The following is a 17,728-nucleotide window of genomic DNA, read 5'->3' on the forward strand; positions in this document are numbered from 1 at the left end:
GAAGACTAATATAACCTTATTTTTGTTTCTTGTAACGTTTCCCTTTACTGAAATACTTACCACATTGCAGAGCAGTCAAAATTCACTAGGAGCCATTTGTGAGGATTAAAGTTAAATGAATCTGCAAACTGAGAATGGATAAATAAAAACAGAATTACAATGAGAAAAGGATCCATGTGCTAATGATATGACTTTGTCAAATTTTCTGTATAACTATAAATCAATTCCTGCATCAGGTCTTTATAATGTTCATATTGATGTCACCTTATTTAGTAACTGTTGGAATCAAATCTTCATTTATTTTGGGAGTGGAATTCAGATTAGGTATGGAGTTAGGCTAGTGGTATTATAAACATTTTGAGCATTTGTTTACAATACTTTCTTGCTACATATGTTATGGAAAAGTGTATATCTTATTGTGATCTTAAATAAATAGATAAATACATTTGCATACTCAGAAACATTCACTGGGGTTCATATCCCATTTTCCAATAACAAATTTACAACTGACTAGGAAATACTTTTTCTTTTTTTTTCCTTCTGACAGGGTCTTTTCTTTCACTAGAAATTATTGTTTCATCAAAATCAAAAGAAAAACCACCAAAAAGTAAGCACTTGCAATAAATACATATTTATACACCATGTGCCAGGTCTGGTTTAATTGACATGTGTAGGTGGGGCATCAGAAGATACCCAGGTGGGTGAGGATTTTGGAAAGGTTTCATCCATGTTTTCTGTTTTAAGAAAGGCAGAAGTCACCAGCCTTAAAAAGCTGGGGATGGGGACTGGCAGCACCAAGGTCTGACTATTCCATATTGCACTTTTCCGTTCTCACTTGCTTCTCATAACCTTCCCTGTCACCTGTAAACAATTAACAAATGCTCTAATAAGAGAAGATGATCTGCCTGTCTCGCTATCCATCCATCTATCCATCTATCTTGCTATCACCCTGTACTATGTAAAGTAAGAAACCTATTCATGGTTGTCAAATATTTACTCTTATGACAAATGCTGGCCCAGACAAGGGATGCTGTTTCATTTCCTTCAGGAACCAATAACAGTAATTTAAAAAATATTCCCCCACAGGAAATTACAACAAGCTTCATTTGCTGATAAAAAAGAGACAAAAAGAAATGCTTTATTTGTGAGGGGGTTTTCCCGCCTCTTCTTCATTACTCACTGCCTATCAGTGCTGTGTTTAAACTTCTGGCTTTACCAAACAGTAATATTTTCTCCACTGATGTGGAAGACAAGGACTTATCTGACTGAGGGGAGCAGCAGGAAATTGAAGCACTCTTATCTAAGCAACTGGATGCCAAATAGCTCAGCAAGGCAGCGGAAAAGGAACAGCAGCGCTGTTGGGGGAATATTTCATTTAGGTCTCTTGGTTATTAAACCCTGTCTGTTTGAGATACAGCTGCTGGCTCTATACTATATGAATTTCAGGATGTAAGAAGAAAACCAGACATAATGAGCTCTTTAATTTGTCGAAATTATTTTTCTTCCTCATTTTTTGTATAATGTAGGATGTTACAAATATGCCTTCAGAGATATTTGGGGAAAAGTTCCTCTTTTTTATTTGTTGATTCGGTAGTACTTGTTATTCTGAATGACAAACTTCTTATAGAGGGGTACTTGTATACTCCCAGTGTAAACCATTAAAAATTTACAAATTTAAGTAATGTAATTGAATGTACAGGGATTTGTAGTGCAAACTGAGGTGCAGCTTACTCAGAGATTCTGGAAGAGCCATTCATCTCGGCTGCATAAAACCACACAAATTCTATAAAAGAGCAAGGTTTCAGCAGCCTGCTAGAGAAAAAACACTCATTCACCTCCACTCCATTTAAAAGATGCCTGAATTCAGGGCAGATGAAAGCACTTCCCGCATAGGCTGCATCAATATGCATCCAGATATTTTCCTTATTACCTAAAAAAATAATTGAAGGAAATAAATTAAACAGCTGATTAAAAAGCCCAATTATTTTACATGAAACCAAATGCCTGAGAGATTTCTCTTTGATGTTATTATTTTTCCAATTTAAAATTAAATTAAGAGATTAAATGTTTCCACCATCTGGGTTTTCATTAATATATAAATTGTATATATAATGTATTATTTTCTCTTCCCACTTCTACTGGAAAAAAGTTACAGAAGCATAGAATCATAGAATATCCTGTATTGGAAAGGACCCATAAGGATCATCATCTCTAGGTTTATCTTACTAAAATTAAGCAACATAAATTATTTTGTGGTTTTAATTTAACAATCATTATAAAATACACTTTCAAAAAAAATTTATACAGAGATTTAGCTATCATTTCTATGCTAATAAAACTACTTTAGCAGGAGGAGATAGAATATTAGCTGCGCTTCCCATTTCTAACTCATGACTCACAAACACATTTCTAAACAGTATTTTGTACATATTAATAAATGTGCATGCACATGCTTTTGAACTATGTGCAGCAAACTACTCATTTCAAGGATGGAGACAGGCAAAAGCAAGCACTGAAATGCTAAGAAAGTGCTGTTTTTGATTAGCCACTGAATGGTTTCTGCAGAAATATTTTGGCATATGAGCAGCTCACTCTGTAATTAAGTATTCACACTCTACTAGAGAACACTGTTTTAATGCACTCAGTAACAATTATGGTCTATCAGTTTATGGCTGAAGCCCACATTACACTGGCCACCAAATAATTCTCATCGCTATTTCCACACACAGAGGTACTTCCACTGAGATCTGCAGTTTGGCATTTAGTTCACGCTGAAATTTGCATTCTTGTGAACTAAATTTTCTTTTTGCATGAATGTCTGGGAAAGCCGATAAAATATTATTCACAGCATCCACAACTGAGGTTTATTTTAAAGCACGTTGAAGGTTTAACTGATTATCTATTTTTAAATATACTTGGTTTGAGACACTGCCTTCATAACACAGGACTACTGCTCATGTCTGCTAAGGATAAGATTAAGCAGAAAAGCTAGCATGAGATTTCTGACTTCACTGGTATGCCATGCTTCTGCTGGGCTCTGCTACACAAGCAGGGAATCACTGAAGTGAAACACATGATTATTGCTACGCCTAAATGTATTGGTTTCACTATTTTAGTAGGTCTTTAGGAATAACACAAACAGCAAAATAATCTGTAGCTGCTAAGCAAACTACTAGGAACCTGTTTGAAAAGGACTGGGAGAAACTGAGTCACTGGGGCTTGTGCTGAAAGGCAGCAAATCTCACAGAGCAAATGACCACCACACAAGCCCCTGAATAAATTAACAGGACATCAAATCAAGCTGTGTTTCTATGAAGTTGCTTCCAGAAGCTGACAGCTATGGATTTCCTGTTCTCATTTGAAGAGATATGGTGTGCTTTTGTAGCATTTTCATCAACCAACAAACATGGGATTTGACCAAGCCCTGCTACAGATCAAAGCTTGACACAACAAACCATAACACAGAAAGAAATACTTGTGAAGAGTCCATGACTTGATCACTATATTAAACACATTGGCATTTGTTCTATTTTCTTGGAAGAGGAAGGAAATTGGGAAGGGGAGAGCAAGGATTAGGAATAGATGGGTATTTTTGGTGCATATTTCCCTACCTTTTATAGTTATTAGAACCAGGCAGAAACAAAACACTTGGTGCAGAGCAGAATTAAGAGTTCAGCTTTTCCCTGATATTCAGCATTGTTCTAGATGCCCTTGCAGGGCAGAAGTGCTTGAAGAAGTATGTTACAAACTGAGGCCCTTACAGTATTCTTAACTGACAGTATTCCAAAATATGTCCCCCCAGACAAGAAACCCTTAAGGCAATGTCCTCTAACCCTTGTATCAGCTTGACAACGCACATTTGCCGCATGACCTAATATTAGAAAAAAACCTGTAACTGAAGGTCTCATCTATAAGTAGCTTTATTGTTTTTGGACACTGACACTGCATAATGTCCTGGAAATGACTCAGAATGACTTAAACTGGTATCTGAAATTTTAAAAAGAAGCAGCAAAGACTTACAAATAGGACCCAGTTCTAACAGTTTGTCAAAGGAGCAGCAAGGGGTGGTTCCAAGTGTTGCACAGAACTGCAGAGCCAAAAAAAAAAAAGTGTTACGGCATAGAAAATTACCAAAGGAGAAAAACAGTCTGTAAAGGCAGCAATAAATAAAAATAATAGACATTATAAAACAAAAAAAATTATGTAAGTTATTAGTGGAACTTAAGTAGTCCCTTAGTGGAACTTTTAAGACTGCAGGTGTGTTTTTTTCAAAGCTCCCATAACAGTCCATTGAAGCAGATGCATAAAATAAAATGTTTATATAAAATTGAGTGATACATACTGTAATATGGGCACAGTGTTGTGCTAATGCTATATTTTATGTATTTTCTGTAAGTTCCACACGCTTATTGTGTGGCTCAATACTACCTTAACATATGCAAATCCCATCAAAATGATTTGCAGTTCATGGTACATAAGCAAGTTCTGAACTTGAGCAATTGAAAGGTGCTGGAATCATTGTTGACAGAATAGATTGACAAATGTTGCTGTCTTGATCAGAGCCGCAGCTCTGCAACAGAGATTTGTAACCAGTTCATGCTCAAGAGATCGGCAACCTGGAACCTGTTCACTAGCAGCATATGTTCACTACTTGGCCTGCAAGACTTTTTCACAGAGAAACATCTTCTCCCAGATTAATCCAAAAACACTGGAACAGTTCTTCCTTCGTTCTGTTAATGTCTCATTTAATGTATCCTTCAGTGTGACCAGTGAGCCAAAAGCAGAGGCAACATAAATGCTGAAGTTTCACAGTAGAAAGAGAATATAACTAGATGAAAATGAGCTATTGTAATTTATTGGGAACATGCAGGTAGAATTTTAATCAAAAACCCCCAACTACCAAGGGCATATAAACTGACATTATTTTTCATTGCTACACTTATGTTTTAAACACCCTGTCTTATTTCTGAAAGCACTAATAAAGGCTGAGTATGGTTTTCGTCTTTTACTAGATTTTTTACATAATAAAAGACACTTTACAGTTTAAATAGATAAATAAAGTATGTTGTGTTATAGTCAGAGTATTAAACTACAAAAGAGTTAGATAATTTCTCCAAGGTCACACATAAACTACAGTACAGCTAGGACATGATTATAAAAATGCCAAACCCAGAACTTTGCTTTTTTTATTTTAGTATTTCTGGTTACCTTTTCTGCCAAGTACACTGTCAGCAACATATTTTGTTCCTACAGTTTTTCCCTATATATCTGGAACTAGACATATTTTTCTGTGTGTATGTGTGCCCGTGTCCCTTAGCAAATTCATGATGACACCAATAAGAAGAGAAAGGAAAACCTAAATTATACTTGTCCATCCAGTGGACTTTTCAAGAAACAAACATTCTATCCCAGATAAAACTTGAAAAAAAATTATTAAAATAAAAAAGGGACAATTCAGTATTTTTTCTATATTAAGCTACTAAAAACCAGAGTTCGGAACGAATACAGTTCTGAAAATGAGAAGCACATTGTATGTATATAGTTAGTAAAACAATAAGCTAAAATTTTTTTCCTTCAAGATAATCTAATCTTTATCTATACTGGGCCCTATTCCTGAGACACAGAAGAAAAGAAAACTAAAGTGCCTTGAGGTACATTTAAAAATTTTAGCTTATTATTTTACTAACTATATACATACAATGTGCTTCTCATTTAAGAGTTCTCTGGAAGACTAATCACCCACTGAATGAGGCTGCTTTGAAAAGATTGCAGGGTATTTTTTTAAACAGCAGGAAAAAAAATTGGTCTCATTTTTTCCAAAGAAGGCACATATGTATGGAGTGAAAATATATTTATCACAATGGAGGATACCATGATGAAAATCCCAGGTTTTTTATATGCATAAGGAATATTCATATATTGGGAAATAAATAGAGTTCACTATAGACTTAACTCTGCTTTTACACATATATTTTATGGTAATATGGTATGAATTTTCTGACAAGATCAGAGTGAAATTGCCTTGGTCAGTCCAGGATTTAAAATAAAGATGGAAATTTCATAACAAAAAGTTACACATTATTGTTATTAGTTTTGTACTGCAGTTAAGGTATTCTCCTAATCAGGATAAGAAGTATGTTTTTTTCAGTGAGCGATTATATGAGTTCAAACATATGCTTAGTTGTTTAAATAATGGCTTATTCTGTAAAGTATACCTCAGTTTCTAAAATAATTTTGTTTTCCTCTCTGCAGGTGTCTAAGCCTCAAAGCTACTTGCTTTAATTCTCAGAAACCACTTAGAGTGACACCATCTGCCCTTGTCAGGACTCTCATTACCCCGCCTTAGTACTACAGAATGAATCTAACTCAATTTGTAGCCTGTGTAACACCAGAAAAATCACATTTGTGCAAAGGGCAGGGGACAGACTGCATCACCGAAATGGGACTGATGGCTCAGTATAGCCTGCAGGCCTTTTCCTTTTCAGGTTGTGGACTTCAAATTTGACTCAGCCCTTGGTTGTGAATACAAAGCAGCTAAAATGCTTAACTCAAGTCATCTCATGTATTACTTTCCTGAAATGGAGAGCTGTGTCAGGAAACATATATGAATCTTTATGATTCCTGAGAGCAATTACTCTCAGTCTTTTCAACTGGAAGATCTCCTACAGCTATTTAAAAAGATGTGGACACATTTTGCATGGTTTCACCACAAAGCTTTTCATTTGCAAATAACTAAAACGAGGCAGAACTTTCAATGTTTGCATATTGTTTTTATTTTCTCCTATTCAGTTCTTGCCAGCTTTCACTCATGAGAATGTCTGTGGCCTGAAGAAAACTGCAACAGTTGTCTAAACCACCATTCAGTATTTTACAGAACAGCAATCATTCACAAACTGTGGGTTAAGAAACATCACCCTAGACATCTGTACATGTCTGAAGAATGTTTCTTCCAAATGGAAATCTGTGGTCAGGATCTAAGTGTTCTACTGAAAAGATGGCTCATCTCTCAGTCTGATTCTGAATTATTTTTTCCTGAGTGAATCTGGATACAAAAAGCCTGCTTCTTAATATCCTGTGGATCACATTCAGAAGAGTCATTTCATCTAAAATCAGAGAGATTTCATGCTGGGCAGCAGGTAATTGTGTTGTAGCTGCACTATACTGGTTGAGGTCGTTGAAGTATATTGTACCTTGTATATTGTACCTTGTATATGCCAGCTGCAATCTGCCAGTGCTGACTTATGAAAGACAGCACAAAGTTCACAGGCCACTGACACACGTTTTGGTGAGCTAGGCTTGAATGCAGTGGGCACTCTATCTGAATTTAGGAGTGCTTAACTTAGTGGTCTTCACTTTTGAGCATCCCAGCCAACATTCTGCCAACACAGAGGCCTGTCTCAAGCTGGGAGCATAGGGCCCAACTGAGAGAGGCATTTACACATAAGTTTAACCACCGGTGTGTTTAAGGTTTATGAACAGGACATGACTTCAGCATGTGTTTTAAAGCTATCTCTTAACTCAGGGCCAGATGAAGGGCTGCACATCATCCATGCTGGGAAATGGCTCCTCAGTAAATTGTGGCAACTTTAGTGCCTCAGCACCTGACATGGTTAAGTGCTTTGTTTGCACAGTCTGCTTGCTTTATGTGAAAATATCTCTGTTTCAGTTTCTGCAAAATTATTTTGAAAGAGATGAATTAACACAAGTCTGAACTCAGAAACAAAAGGAAGGAAACAAAAGTAGAGATCAGGGTACCCTAGCGGCAACAGCTTTTACTGAACAAAATTATTAGATATTACTAGTGCTACAGGACATTGATGGTGGGTAGAAATGCAAAGATTCCTTTTAAGGACAATGCCTCTCCCCATAAAAGGCTGACTGCCAAATCCTATGTACGTGAAAAGCAAACCTTTTGTTAACAGATTGCTGTAATGACAGAACCTGTTTCACATCAAGCAAACCTGACCCTGATTCTCCACTCCCCTTTACAGGGAAAACACTGCTATCAAGTTCAGTATAATGATTCTTCATTTATTCATTAAGAATAAGAGGAGAAATATGCTTATAAGGCATTGCAATTTACTTGTGTTTTCTTTTTAATCCCTTACAAAACCTTTTCTTGCTTCTAAGGGAGACTGTAGCAGCTTGGATGCAAACAAGACATCTTCATTAGGAATGATGTCTCTGCTGTCACAAGTCTCTTCAGGCAGAATTTCTTCCATCAAACTTGTTGCTTTGATGTTGAATCACTCCCCTTAGTGAAGGATCAGTGAACACAGGGAGACAAGGAATCAAGTGGCGTAAGGTGTTTCCTTGGCAATGTGCATATCTTTGTCGCCAGAACAAAATACATCAGCACCAAATTACTCAAGAACAAAAGAAATGGAAAGGCTTTTGAAATCTGCAAGCCAAAAAAGGGAGCACTAATACAGTGCATGGCCTGCTGCTCAGCATGACAGAGAATTAACACACCTTTTGAGTTAAGAGGCCAGCTATACCAATAATGAGATCTAGTTTAAGCTAAAGCTGACATATTTCATGTATACAAATAAATTGAAGACTTGATACAGGCTGTATTAACTCAGGCAGAGCCTCTGCTGACTTTGAAAGCCTGCACAGCTAAACAAACAGAGGAAGAAAAACAGCAGTTAAATCACCCTTTGTAAAGGTGTCACTGAATGCATAAATTAGATTTTCTTTTCTCTTGCATGCATAGAAAAATTAATAAGGCCTGAATATTTATGAGGGGCAAGTTGCATTTTTTTGCTAATGGACAAAAGCTGAGAAAAAAATAGATTTATAGTTTCTGCATGAAGATGTGATATCCTGCTCTACTTGTAATTCTTTAAAATCAACAGTGAGATATAGAAACTGGATACTGTGTAAGGTATTATGAGCTGGGATCATAACACAGAGAAATAAAACATGCCTTGCAGCATGTTTTTCACATCAAAAAGTGCGTCCCACAGAAAAAAGTTCATTTTGGAATTCCTAGAAATGCTTTTTTTCTCAGTCAGACTCCTGTTATATTATAAAGCAATTGACAGGATGTGCTTGGTCATCCTAAGGACTGACTAGTTCTAGGCACCCTAGAAATTAGCAGTGTTCTGCACATATGAAAACCACTTCTCATTCTAGTCATCCTCATATTACATAAAAACATTCTCTAAAGGTTAATAACAAGAAGAGTAAAAAGATTTTATTTTCAAAAGAGCCTGGTGAAATTTAAGCTTCTTTGTCCCATTTGGCACTAATCCATGAGTATAAGCAAGCTTAATCTTCTAATTCTTCTGAAAACAGTTCATAGAAATTTAAGTCACATTATCCCTTTTCAAAATGTTACAACATGAAAGAAAAGAAACAACCATTGTCAGACATGACTTTTCTGTGAAAAAAGTGACATATTTTTGAATCTCATAAAAATCCCATTTCTGAGGTTCTCAGTTTCTAAATTAGTTTTGTGAGGATTTTTTCTTCAGTGGAGGCCAGTAAAAACATTCTCTGTAGCATCTTATACCCCTTAATAAATCTATATAGCCTGTGGTCCTTATCAAGTTTGGTAGAGCATCATTCTTGGAAATAAGCAAAGAATTTTGTTGGTGATGTACAAAACCACAACAGAAGTTACTTACTTCATAGGAAAAAAACAAATGGCAAAATCTTGTTTTAACTTGAAGTAATAACATAGTATTCTGAACTGGCAGGAGGAATAGATCTGATGAATAAGCAATTTTTCTTTTTGATCAGGTTCTTATGGTAGAACCAAACTTTAAAATTTTATCTAATCTAACAATACTCTATGTCAAAACTTGGGGGATTAGGAGTTAAGATATTGAGACATAACTATATTTGCCTTCGCTGTCCTGCTGTGGAAGCAGGAATCTCTGGAAAAAAAAGTGGAGAGATAACAAGAAATGGTGACACCTAAAGTTTCCACAGCTGCATTCTCTATAGCTCACTTGCTAGAGATTAATTATATACTCACAAGTACCTGACTCTGTCTGATCTTAATGATATTTGGGGTATATAATAGAGGTTCATTTTTTTACTAAAGTACTACCAGGAGGAAACTATTGTTTCTTGAAGACACTTGAGCTTGAGATAGCATCATTTAATTTATTGCCTTTAAACTTGTTTTGTTTGTAAGTAAGTTGGAACCTGAAAAATAAAGGTAAACAGTTCAGAATTCAGGAATTAGGACATTATAAGACTGCAGGACTACATGCAACTACAGAATCAGCCCCAAACATAATTTTGCTGAGAAGTGCAATTAGCTGCTCAAATTCTTTTCTCCTCCTGCACAAAAAGGTACGTGAAGAACACTCATGGAACCTCTCCTAGTATTCTAGCCCAGCTGCCTACCAGTGCCTCTGCTAGGGATGAGGCCATCCATTTATGTCAAAAGCATCTTATCAGAAGCATTAAATCCACTGATTTGTGAAAACCCAGTACTCACAAAGAAAGGTATAAGACCAGCAGCTTTGTCTTCATCCAGAACTTTCTTCAGGGCTGAACCACAAACACTAAATGTGTCATCTGAAGGAACATTTTTAATCTTCACAGCACCAATTAGCGCAGCCCTTTCCACAGATGAATGAGCCTACAAGGAAATGGGCATGTTTTAAGACCAATACTTTTTACTGGAATGTAATAGTTCATTTGAATTTACAAACTAAAAAAGTAAGTCCTTTCAAGTAAAGCCATACTTGAGATCCCAGGACTGTTGATCATAGGTAATAGATACATACTTCTCCACCTTTCCTACAGGTAGATGGACACATATAGATACACATATACATAAATACACACATACACAAAATAAACTAATAGCAACCCTGACATACCCTTGAGACCACTGCCATTATCACATTAGACAAGAGTTCCATTAACCTTAGTGAGAGCTTTAATTTACATGGTAGGACTGATGTAGATCTTCCAGATTTGGTTCTAGATCAATCAAAAGATGTGCAGACGATCATCTTGTCTGATAATCATTCCGGTGCTTGCTAGCATATTTTTATGGTGTACAGCTTTTCTGAACTCTGAAATTATACATGTCACAGTATGGTACAAACAGATATTTTCTTACGTGACCATTTTTTTTCTGATTACCTACTAACTACATTGTGGTTCAATCATTCAGTCACTTTTTAAGGCAAGTAAGGATCATTCCCACTATGTTATTTTATTTACAACTCACTTCATTAGAATTCCCCTGAAATAATATTCTTTTAGAAAATAAATCACATCTCTGTAAATAAAACCAAAGTTATCACTAACAAATTCTCATAATTTGTAGTAAAATTTTGAAGTACAATTCTACTGTACTACAAATTTGTAGTACAATTTTGAAGTACAATAGAATAATAACAGGAATAAAAACTCCACTGACAATGAAAGGTATATTAACCCCAAAATAATCCTTTAAAGCATGATTAAAACAAACAAAAAGAAAAGCTATTTTACCTTCTATAATTTCAATAATCATAGTTAATTTGAAAGAGGAAAATGCCTCACCTTTTCATATCATGAATAAGGTCATTCTCATTCACAATCTCCTTGTTGATTCCTGCCAGTGTCTAAAACCACTTATTAATTCTATTTTAATTTAGCATATAATCACAAAACTTACAATCCAGAATTTTTCTGAACTAGACAAGATGAAGTTTGTGCCTTTCAGCTAAACATATTTCTGGAATGACATGTTTTAAAGACAGAGGTACCATTAATTTGTATCTCAGTAGGGCCCCTTTTTAATGTGCTTGGTAAATAATTTAGGCACTAACTTGAGAAAATTTGGAAGCCTAGACTTGAAATATAACTGTTTAAATGAAAATGAGGTGTGTGGCATAGCAATACCATACTTCATTCAAGTGTACAATGAAAAATGTATTTTAGAACTTACTTATACTAGAATTGCAAATAAGCAAACTAAAATAATACACTGAGGTTGTCAAGACAGTCAGAACCCCTGAATTGCTTCATCAGGACTCAAAAATTGTAGCAAGATTCTTTTCCAAATGCGTTCTGGTATTGTTGGGCTCCATCAGTAAATGATTTTCCCTTCCACAGAATGGCTTGAACTTTCTTTCGTGGATTATTGCCTGTGAGTCACACAGGTGTGTTCTTAATGCAGAAGGAACGGTGAGCTCGGCAACAATCTGCTTGGAAAGGTCAGCAGTATCTTAAGGCAAATCCTTCAGTAAACACAAGATCCTCTGACCTTCAGTAGGAAGGAAGGCCTGTCAGTCCTCATTTCAGGTCAGCCTCTTACATGGGACAAAAAAGTCAAAGCAAGTAAAAGGTTTTGTGCATCACTGGGTCGGTCAGAGCTCTGGGACTGGTGGTCTGCACAATACTGACCTTAGGGTCCCAAACAAACATAAAGAAAGGATAAATATCCTTTGTGCCTCTTGAAAGCAGTTATCTTTTCTCATATTTTCTTGTCTTGAATCTTCTCACCATGCAAGTGTAATCCCTCTTCCCACCAGCAAAGGGCAAGTGTAGTGTTAAAACTTTTACTGTGCTAACATACACTTAGTAGTAAATCAAGTAAGACTGAAACCTGGCCATTTTACTCTGCACATCAGATATTACTTTAAAATAAACACTAAGCACTAAGAGGGTTTTTTTTTCCCTGTCTCATTGACATATAGGTAAGAAAATGTCACACATATTAAGAGAAACAACATTGCATGGCCCTTTAGTAGGATTACTGTGTCAGAAACATAACAGCAGCAGAACTTACATGAGCAGAATTTGTTTTCATTAACATTAAAAGCCTCTCATAGTCATGGCCTGCTGAGAATTTAGTGTAACTCAGTCTGCTAAATACCACTCACAGTCAGAAATCAAGGTTTAGGTTTTCTGCTTCCTTGTAAGATTTCTTAGTTGGATTGGCAGATGGGTATATTAAAGGTTTTCTTTTTTAAAAGAAAACAAAATGTTTTGGCTTCTTCAAGTATACTGAGACTGACTTGATTTATATTCTTGCATTAGGTTTTTCTGCATACATGCATCTGTACCCATGCATGCATATAGGGGGAGGATGTATGTGTGTTTGCTTGCACATGTGCTTGTTGGAGGAAAATACTGTGTGCACAGATGGACATGGAACACTGGATGTAACAAAAGGTACCCTAGACTTACTAAACATGACTGAAAATAATATCTTATTTAATTATCTTTATTTACTTAAAACAAGCTCTTTTTAAAGATATTTAACACTGACATCTGGATATTTATCCTTTATATTATGAAAGCACAGATGACACTCCAGTTCACTTACCACAGAATCATAGAATGGCCTGGGTTGGAAGGAACCTTACAGATCAACTAGTGCAAATCCCACTGTCATGGGCAGGGACATCTTCTACTAGACCAGGTTGCACAGAACCCCATACATCCCGGCCTTGAACACCTCCAGAGGTAGGATATCCACAGCTTCTATGGACAACCTGTTCCAGTGCCTCACCACCCCCATAGTAAAGAATTTCTTTAATATAATCACCCTACTCACAGTTTAAAATCATTCCCCCTTGTCCTGTACATGCTCTTGCAAAAAGTCCTCCCATGTCTTTCTTATAGGCTTTAAGTCAGAATTATGTCACCCCAGAGCCTTCCCTTCTCCAGGCCGAACAGTCCTAATTCTCTCAGCCTTTTCCCATAGAAGAGGTGCTTCATTCCTCTGATCATCATGATGTCCATCCTCTGTACTTGCTCCAACAGGTCCATGTCCCCCCTGTGCTCCAGCCCCAGGGCTGGGTGCAGCTCTGCAGGTGGGGTCTCACCAGAGCAGAGCAGAGGGGCAGAATCCCCTCCCTGGCTCTGCTGGCCACGCTGGATGCAGCCTAGGACATGTTTGGCTTTCTGGACTGCAAACACACTTTGCCAGCTCATGTCCAGCTTCTCATCCACCAGCACTCTAAATTCCTTCTCACAGGGTGCTCTGCATTTGTTCCTCCTCCAGCCTGTGTTGGTACTGGGGATTGCCCTGATCCAGGTGCTGCACCCTAAACTTGGTCTTGTTAAACCTCATGAGATTCCCACGGCGCAATTTTCAAGTTTGTCCAGGTCCCTCTGGATGGCATCCCATCCTCAGGTGTGTCAATTGCTTCACTCAGCTCGGTGTCATGTCCAAATTTGCTGAGGGTGCACTAGATCCCTTTGTCTATGTCATTAATGAAGATGTTAAACAACACTGATCCCAATACAGACCCCCGTGGAACACGCTTATGATGTACAGTAAGACTTGAACAACCAAAATCAAATAGCCACCAATCCAAAGAGTTTATACTAAATTCAGCTGCCTATTAAGATGGCTGAAATTGTTAAGTATAGACACTGTGTTTTCAAGTTAATGAGAGCTACTCACCAGATCAGAAGCATAAGCAACCAGCCTGCCCATGATCTCTGTTTCTGTTAGCTCAGGCTTCTCTGACTTCACCTGTCTGATAATCTTTGTCCTTGCAGCAAGCAGTGCAATCAGGGTGGCCTCACTTGCACTTCCCTACAGGATAAATTGAGGGAAGATTCAAAATGAAAACATTGCAGAAGAAGAAAAGGGACATTCATTCTGTGTCAATCCGCGAAGTAGTTAACAGAAAATGCAGATGAGAAACTTTAAGGAAGGAATTTCTATTTGATCTTGGTCTTCTCCTTCCCAATGTCTCTGCCTTTTCTCTTAAATCTCTATGCTTGTTCAGTTTTGGCAACAGCCTTGCAACCAAGTGCTACAAAGCTGGACTCACTAAGACTTAAACGTATGTGAAAAGGCTCTCAAACCAGGCACCAGTCTGCTCTTAATTCATAACAATGTCAGAGTAACTGCTGATTTCTCTTACTCTGGATTTCTGCACATTGAAGTTCCATCACAACCTGAATGCCAACTCTCTTCTATCAGGACACATGCCTAATTATACACCTTCTTTCATATTAGAATTACCTCGGGCAAGTAAGTTATTGTGACTAAAAGAGAAAAAAAAACACTGAAAAACCAAAACTGCTATGATTCAATACAGCTAATTGCACTTCAAAGTATTAGTTATGTATGTTTTCTTCATCACCAACAAAGATGAAAGGAACAGTGACACACTATTTCTAAATTGCACTTTGACTCACAAAACATCAGTTTAAAATGTGTCTTGGATACTCTGTGATAACAAAAATATATTTTTGTATCAATTTATTAATTTATTTAGTAAATTTCACAGAATACAACTTCCCAGAAATTCTTTTTACAGTTTTCATCTAGAAAATGCACCTGAAACATGCCCTAAACTATTCTTTTAAACTATTAGTAGCAGTTTGTAAATACATAGTCATAAATTTCAATGTACTGGGGAGTCTCTAAGCAAGATGAAGTTTTTAGGTACTTTGAAAGTTAATTAAACATCATGTGAATCATAACAGTGCTCTGAATAGAGTCACTTATTTTAGTATCTATGTCTCAGAAATAACCCCAGTGTCAACAAACTAATTTTGGAGTGGTGTTTCTTGTCCTGTACCAAAATTCTCTCCTACCTCTGTTGAAGACGTGAGTATACTTACTAATTACAACAAATATTTAAATATGTGGAAAGCAATTTTATTTCACTGAAGAGAAGCCTGATCTGACAGATTTCATATGTGAGTATGATCCCAGGGAGTTCAGACTTTCTCCTGCACTGAAGTTGGCTGAGCTATTCATATGAGACCAAGCTCCCTTCTACTCATGTCAACATCTCAACAGTGAATGAATGCAATCCAGCTGAAATTCAATGGAGTAATCAGGGAAAAGGACAGTCCCGGAGCACTCATTGAATGTATTGCCAATGATGAATATATTTTATCTGTCTTTTTGGTAGTGTGAGATTCAAGGAATGTAGACCCCAAGGCATAAACACAAGCTGGAAAGTTTTGTGCACTAGTTTGCATTTTTTGTGCATTTTTTATACCTCCTGCTGCATACAGTGTTTTGGTAACTGAGGGAATTATTACAGATACAGTATGGAATTAGGATATAATTACTCCTTTTGGTCAAGTAAGGTAGAACTAACATGCGGAGGCAAGGGACAAGGAAATTTGGTCTATTAATTACAGAAAACATAATTTGGCAATCTCCCTAAATAATGTTATTCTGTGTGTGGTCTGTAGCCAGACAGAGCTCTCATCACAATACCAGAACATGGAGAAATCTTCCTACTTTTTCTGTCTAAAAAGTCAAAATAGCTGAAATAAAATTTACACCGTTAGTGTAAATTTTACACTGTTAGTGCATTTCCAGGATATAAATGGAATACACATATTACAAAAATGGACCCTAATACATAAAAGAAAATGGCTGTAAGAAATTAAAAAGGTTAAGGCCTTAATTTGAGATCTGGAAATTTAGGCCCCCACTGTTCTGGTGATCACCTGGCTGGGTGGGCAAATGACTTAGGCTGAAGAATAGCCTCTGCTTCCTAAGGAGTGCACCAAGATATCCTGGCTCTTCATCTGTGCTGGTGCACAGTCAATGTCTACAAAAGTTATTGTATGAATTTTCTTTTACAGAAACAAGTATGAAAAGAAAATGGCCTGTTGTCCAGCTGAATTTTGCCTCCTGATATACAGTTGGGACATAGCCTAAAGGTACCCAAATCCAGCAATCCTGGAAATGCTCTTCGACGTCTCACAATAGACACAGGCTTTTCCCCCTTGTCTCAGTTTCCATAATCACTTTTTTTATACTGAGTCACCTTTTTACACTGAAGCTTTTTACACTGCTTGCAGAGCTTGGTTTGCAATGCTCTTCTATACACTTGGCACCAAAGTCTTGTGCTAAATATTTTTGAGGGGAAAAAAAACCACCTTGGTTCTTGAACTACTTGGCTAACTGACAAGTAAGATAAATCAGCAGTGTTCTTTGCCAGGCCAAAGATAATTTTGTCTCACCCCTAAAATACTTTTTCTTTGCAGAGCAAGAAAACTCTTTAAAATTCAAAGCAGGTACACTTTCTAGCAATTTATCTAGAATGAACAGCAGGTTACAAACTTCAGGAAGAAAGTTGCTTTCTCGCTTATTATTGAAAGCTGTTTTTTCTCCTCTTGAATGCTGCATTCTGCATTAAGTGAAGGATGATGATACCTTTGCTTTTACCACAGGCAAACAAAGGTTGCCATGGCAAGCAGGCTCAAGAGGCGGAGGAAATATCAGCAAGAGCTGTTGTTCATGTCCACCAGAGCTCTGAACTGAAATTTTCTTTCATCTTTTGCCATTTTGAAGTGTCATCTTGCACAGAACAACAAAGTGCTTCATATTGACATAGACTTTCAAATGTAATTAAGAGGCAATTTTCACAGGCTCAGTTTTACCCAATAGCACAATAATTACTTGGCATTTAGGAACAGAATGACTGGCACTTTCACAAGTGTTATCTTTGCCTCATGCTCTTTTGCTTGGATTATTATTGTTTCAAGAGCAAGACAAGAAGATCTGCAGCCCAAATGACTGCATCATAAGCTGGAACAGAGAGCCCACTTTAGATTCTGAAAATGACCAGTTTCTGATGAAAAATTATGGGCAGTGTAGCACTGTCAGCCTGGAGGGGCAATATTTCCTGCTGATAACAATCAGGCATAATTGCTTGCTTTAACTGGTACGAAATAGATGTTGCTACAATGCATGAGGGAAGCTTGATTTCTTGAACATAAAGCCCTCCCTTAGCAATCGTAATGATAAAGATACTAACAGAGCAAGCAGATGAGT

At 36.9% G+C, this 17,728-nt stretch overlaps 1 protein-coding gene across 1 annotated transcript in view; it reads right to left on the minus strand.

Moving 5' to 3' along the window:
• DDC (dopa decarboxylase) overlaps nt 1–17,728 on the minus strand; it is a 56,446-nt gene that overhangs the window by 23,947 nt on the left and 14,771 nt on the right. The window contains exons 5-9 of the mRNA XM_059855458.1: nt 14,375–14,509; nt 10,457–10,600; nt 4,021–4,087; nt 1,836–1,930; nt 61–128 (exon numbers count right to left, since the gene is read on the minus strand). Coding sequence (XP_059711441.1) covers nt 61–128; nt 1,836–1,930; nt 4,021–4,087; nt 10,457–10,600; nt 14,375–14,509 — 509 coding nt within the window. The remainder of the gene's footprint in view (nt 1–60; nt 129–1,835; nt 1,931–4,020; nt 4,088–10,456; nt 10,601–14,374; nt 14,510–17,728) is intronic.

Source organism: Haemorhous mexicanus, chromosome 1 (assembly GCF_027477595.1).
Source record: "Haemorhous mexicanus isolate bHaeMex1 chromosome 1, bHaeMex1.pri, whole genome shotgun sequence".
Taxonomy (NCBI): domain Eukaryota; kingdom Metazoa; phylum Chordata; class Aves; order Passeriformes; family Fringillidae; genus Haemorhous; species Haemorhous mexicanus.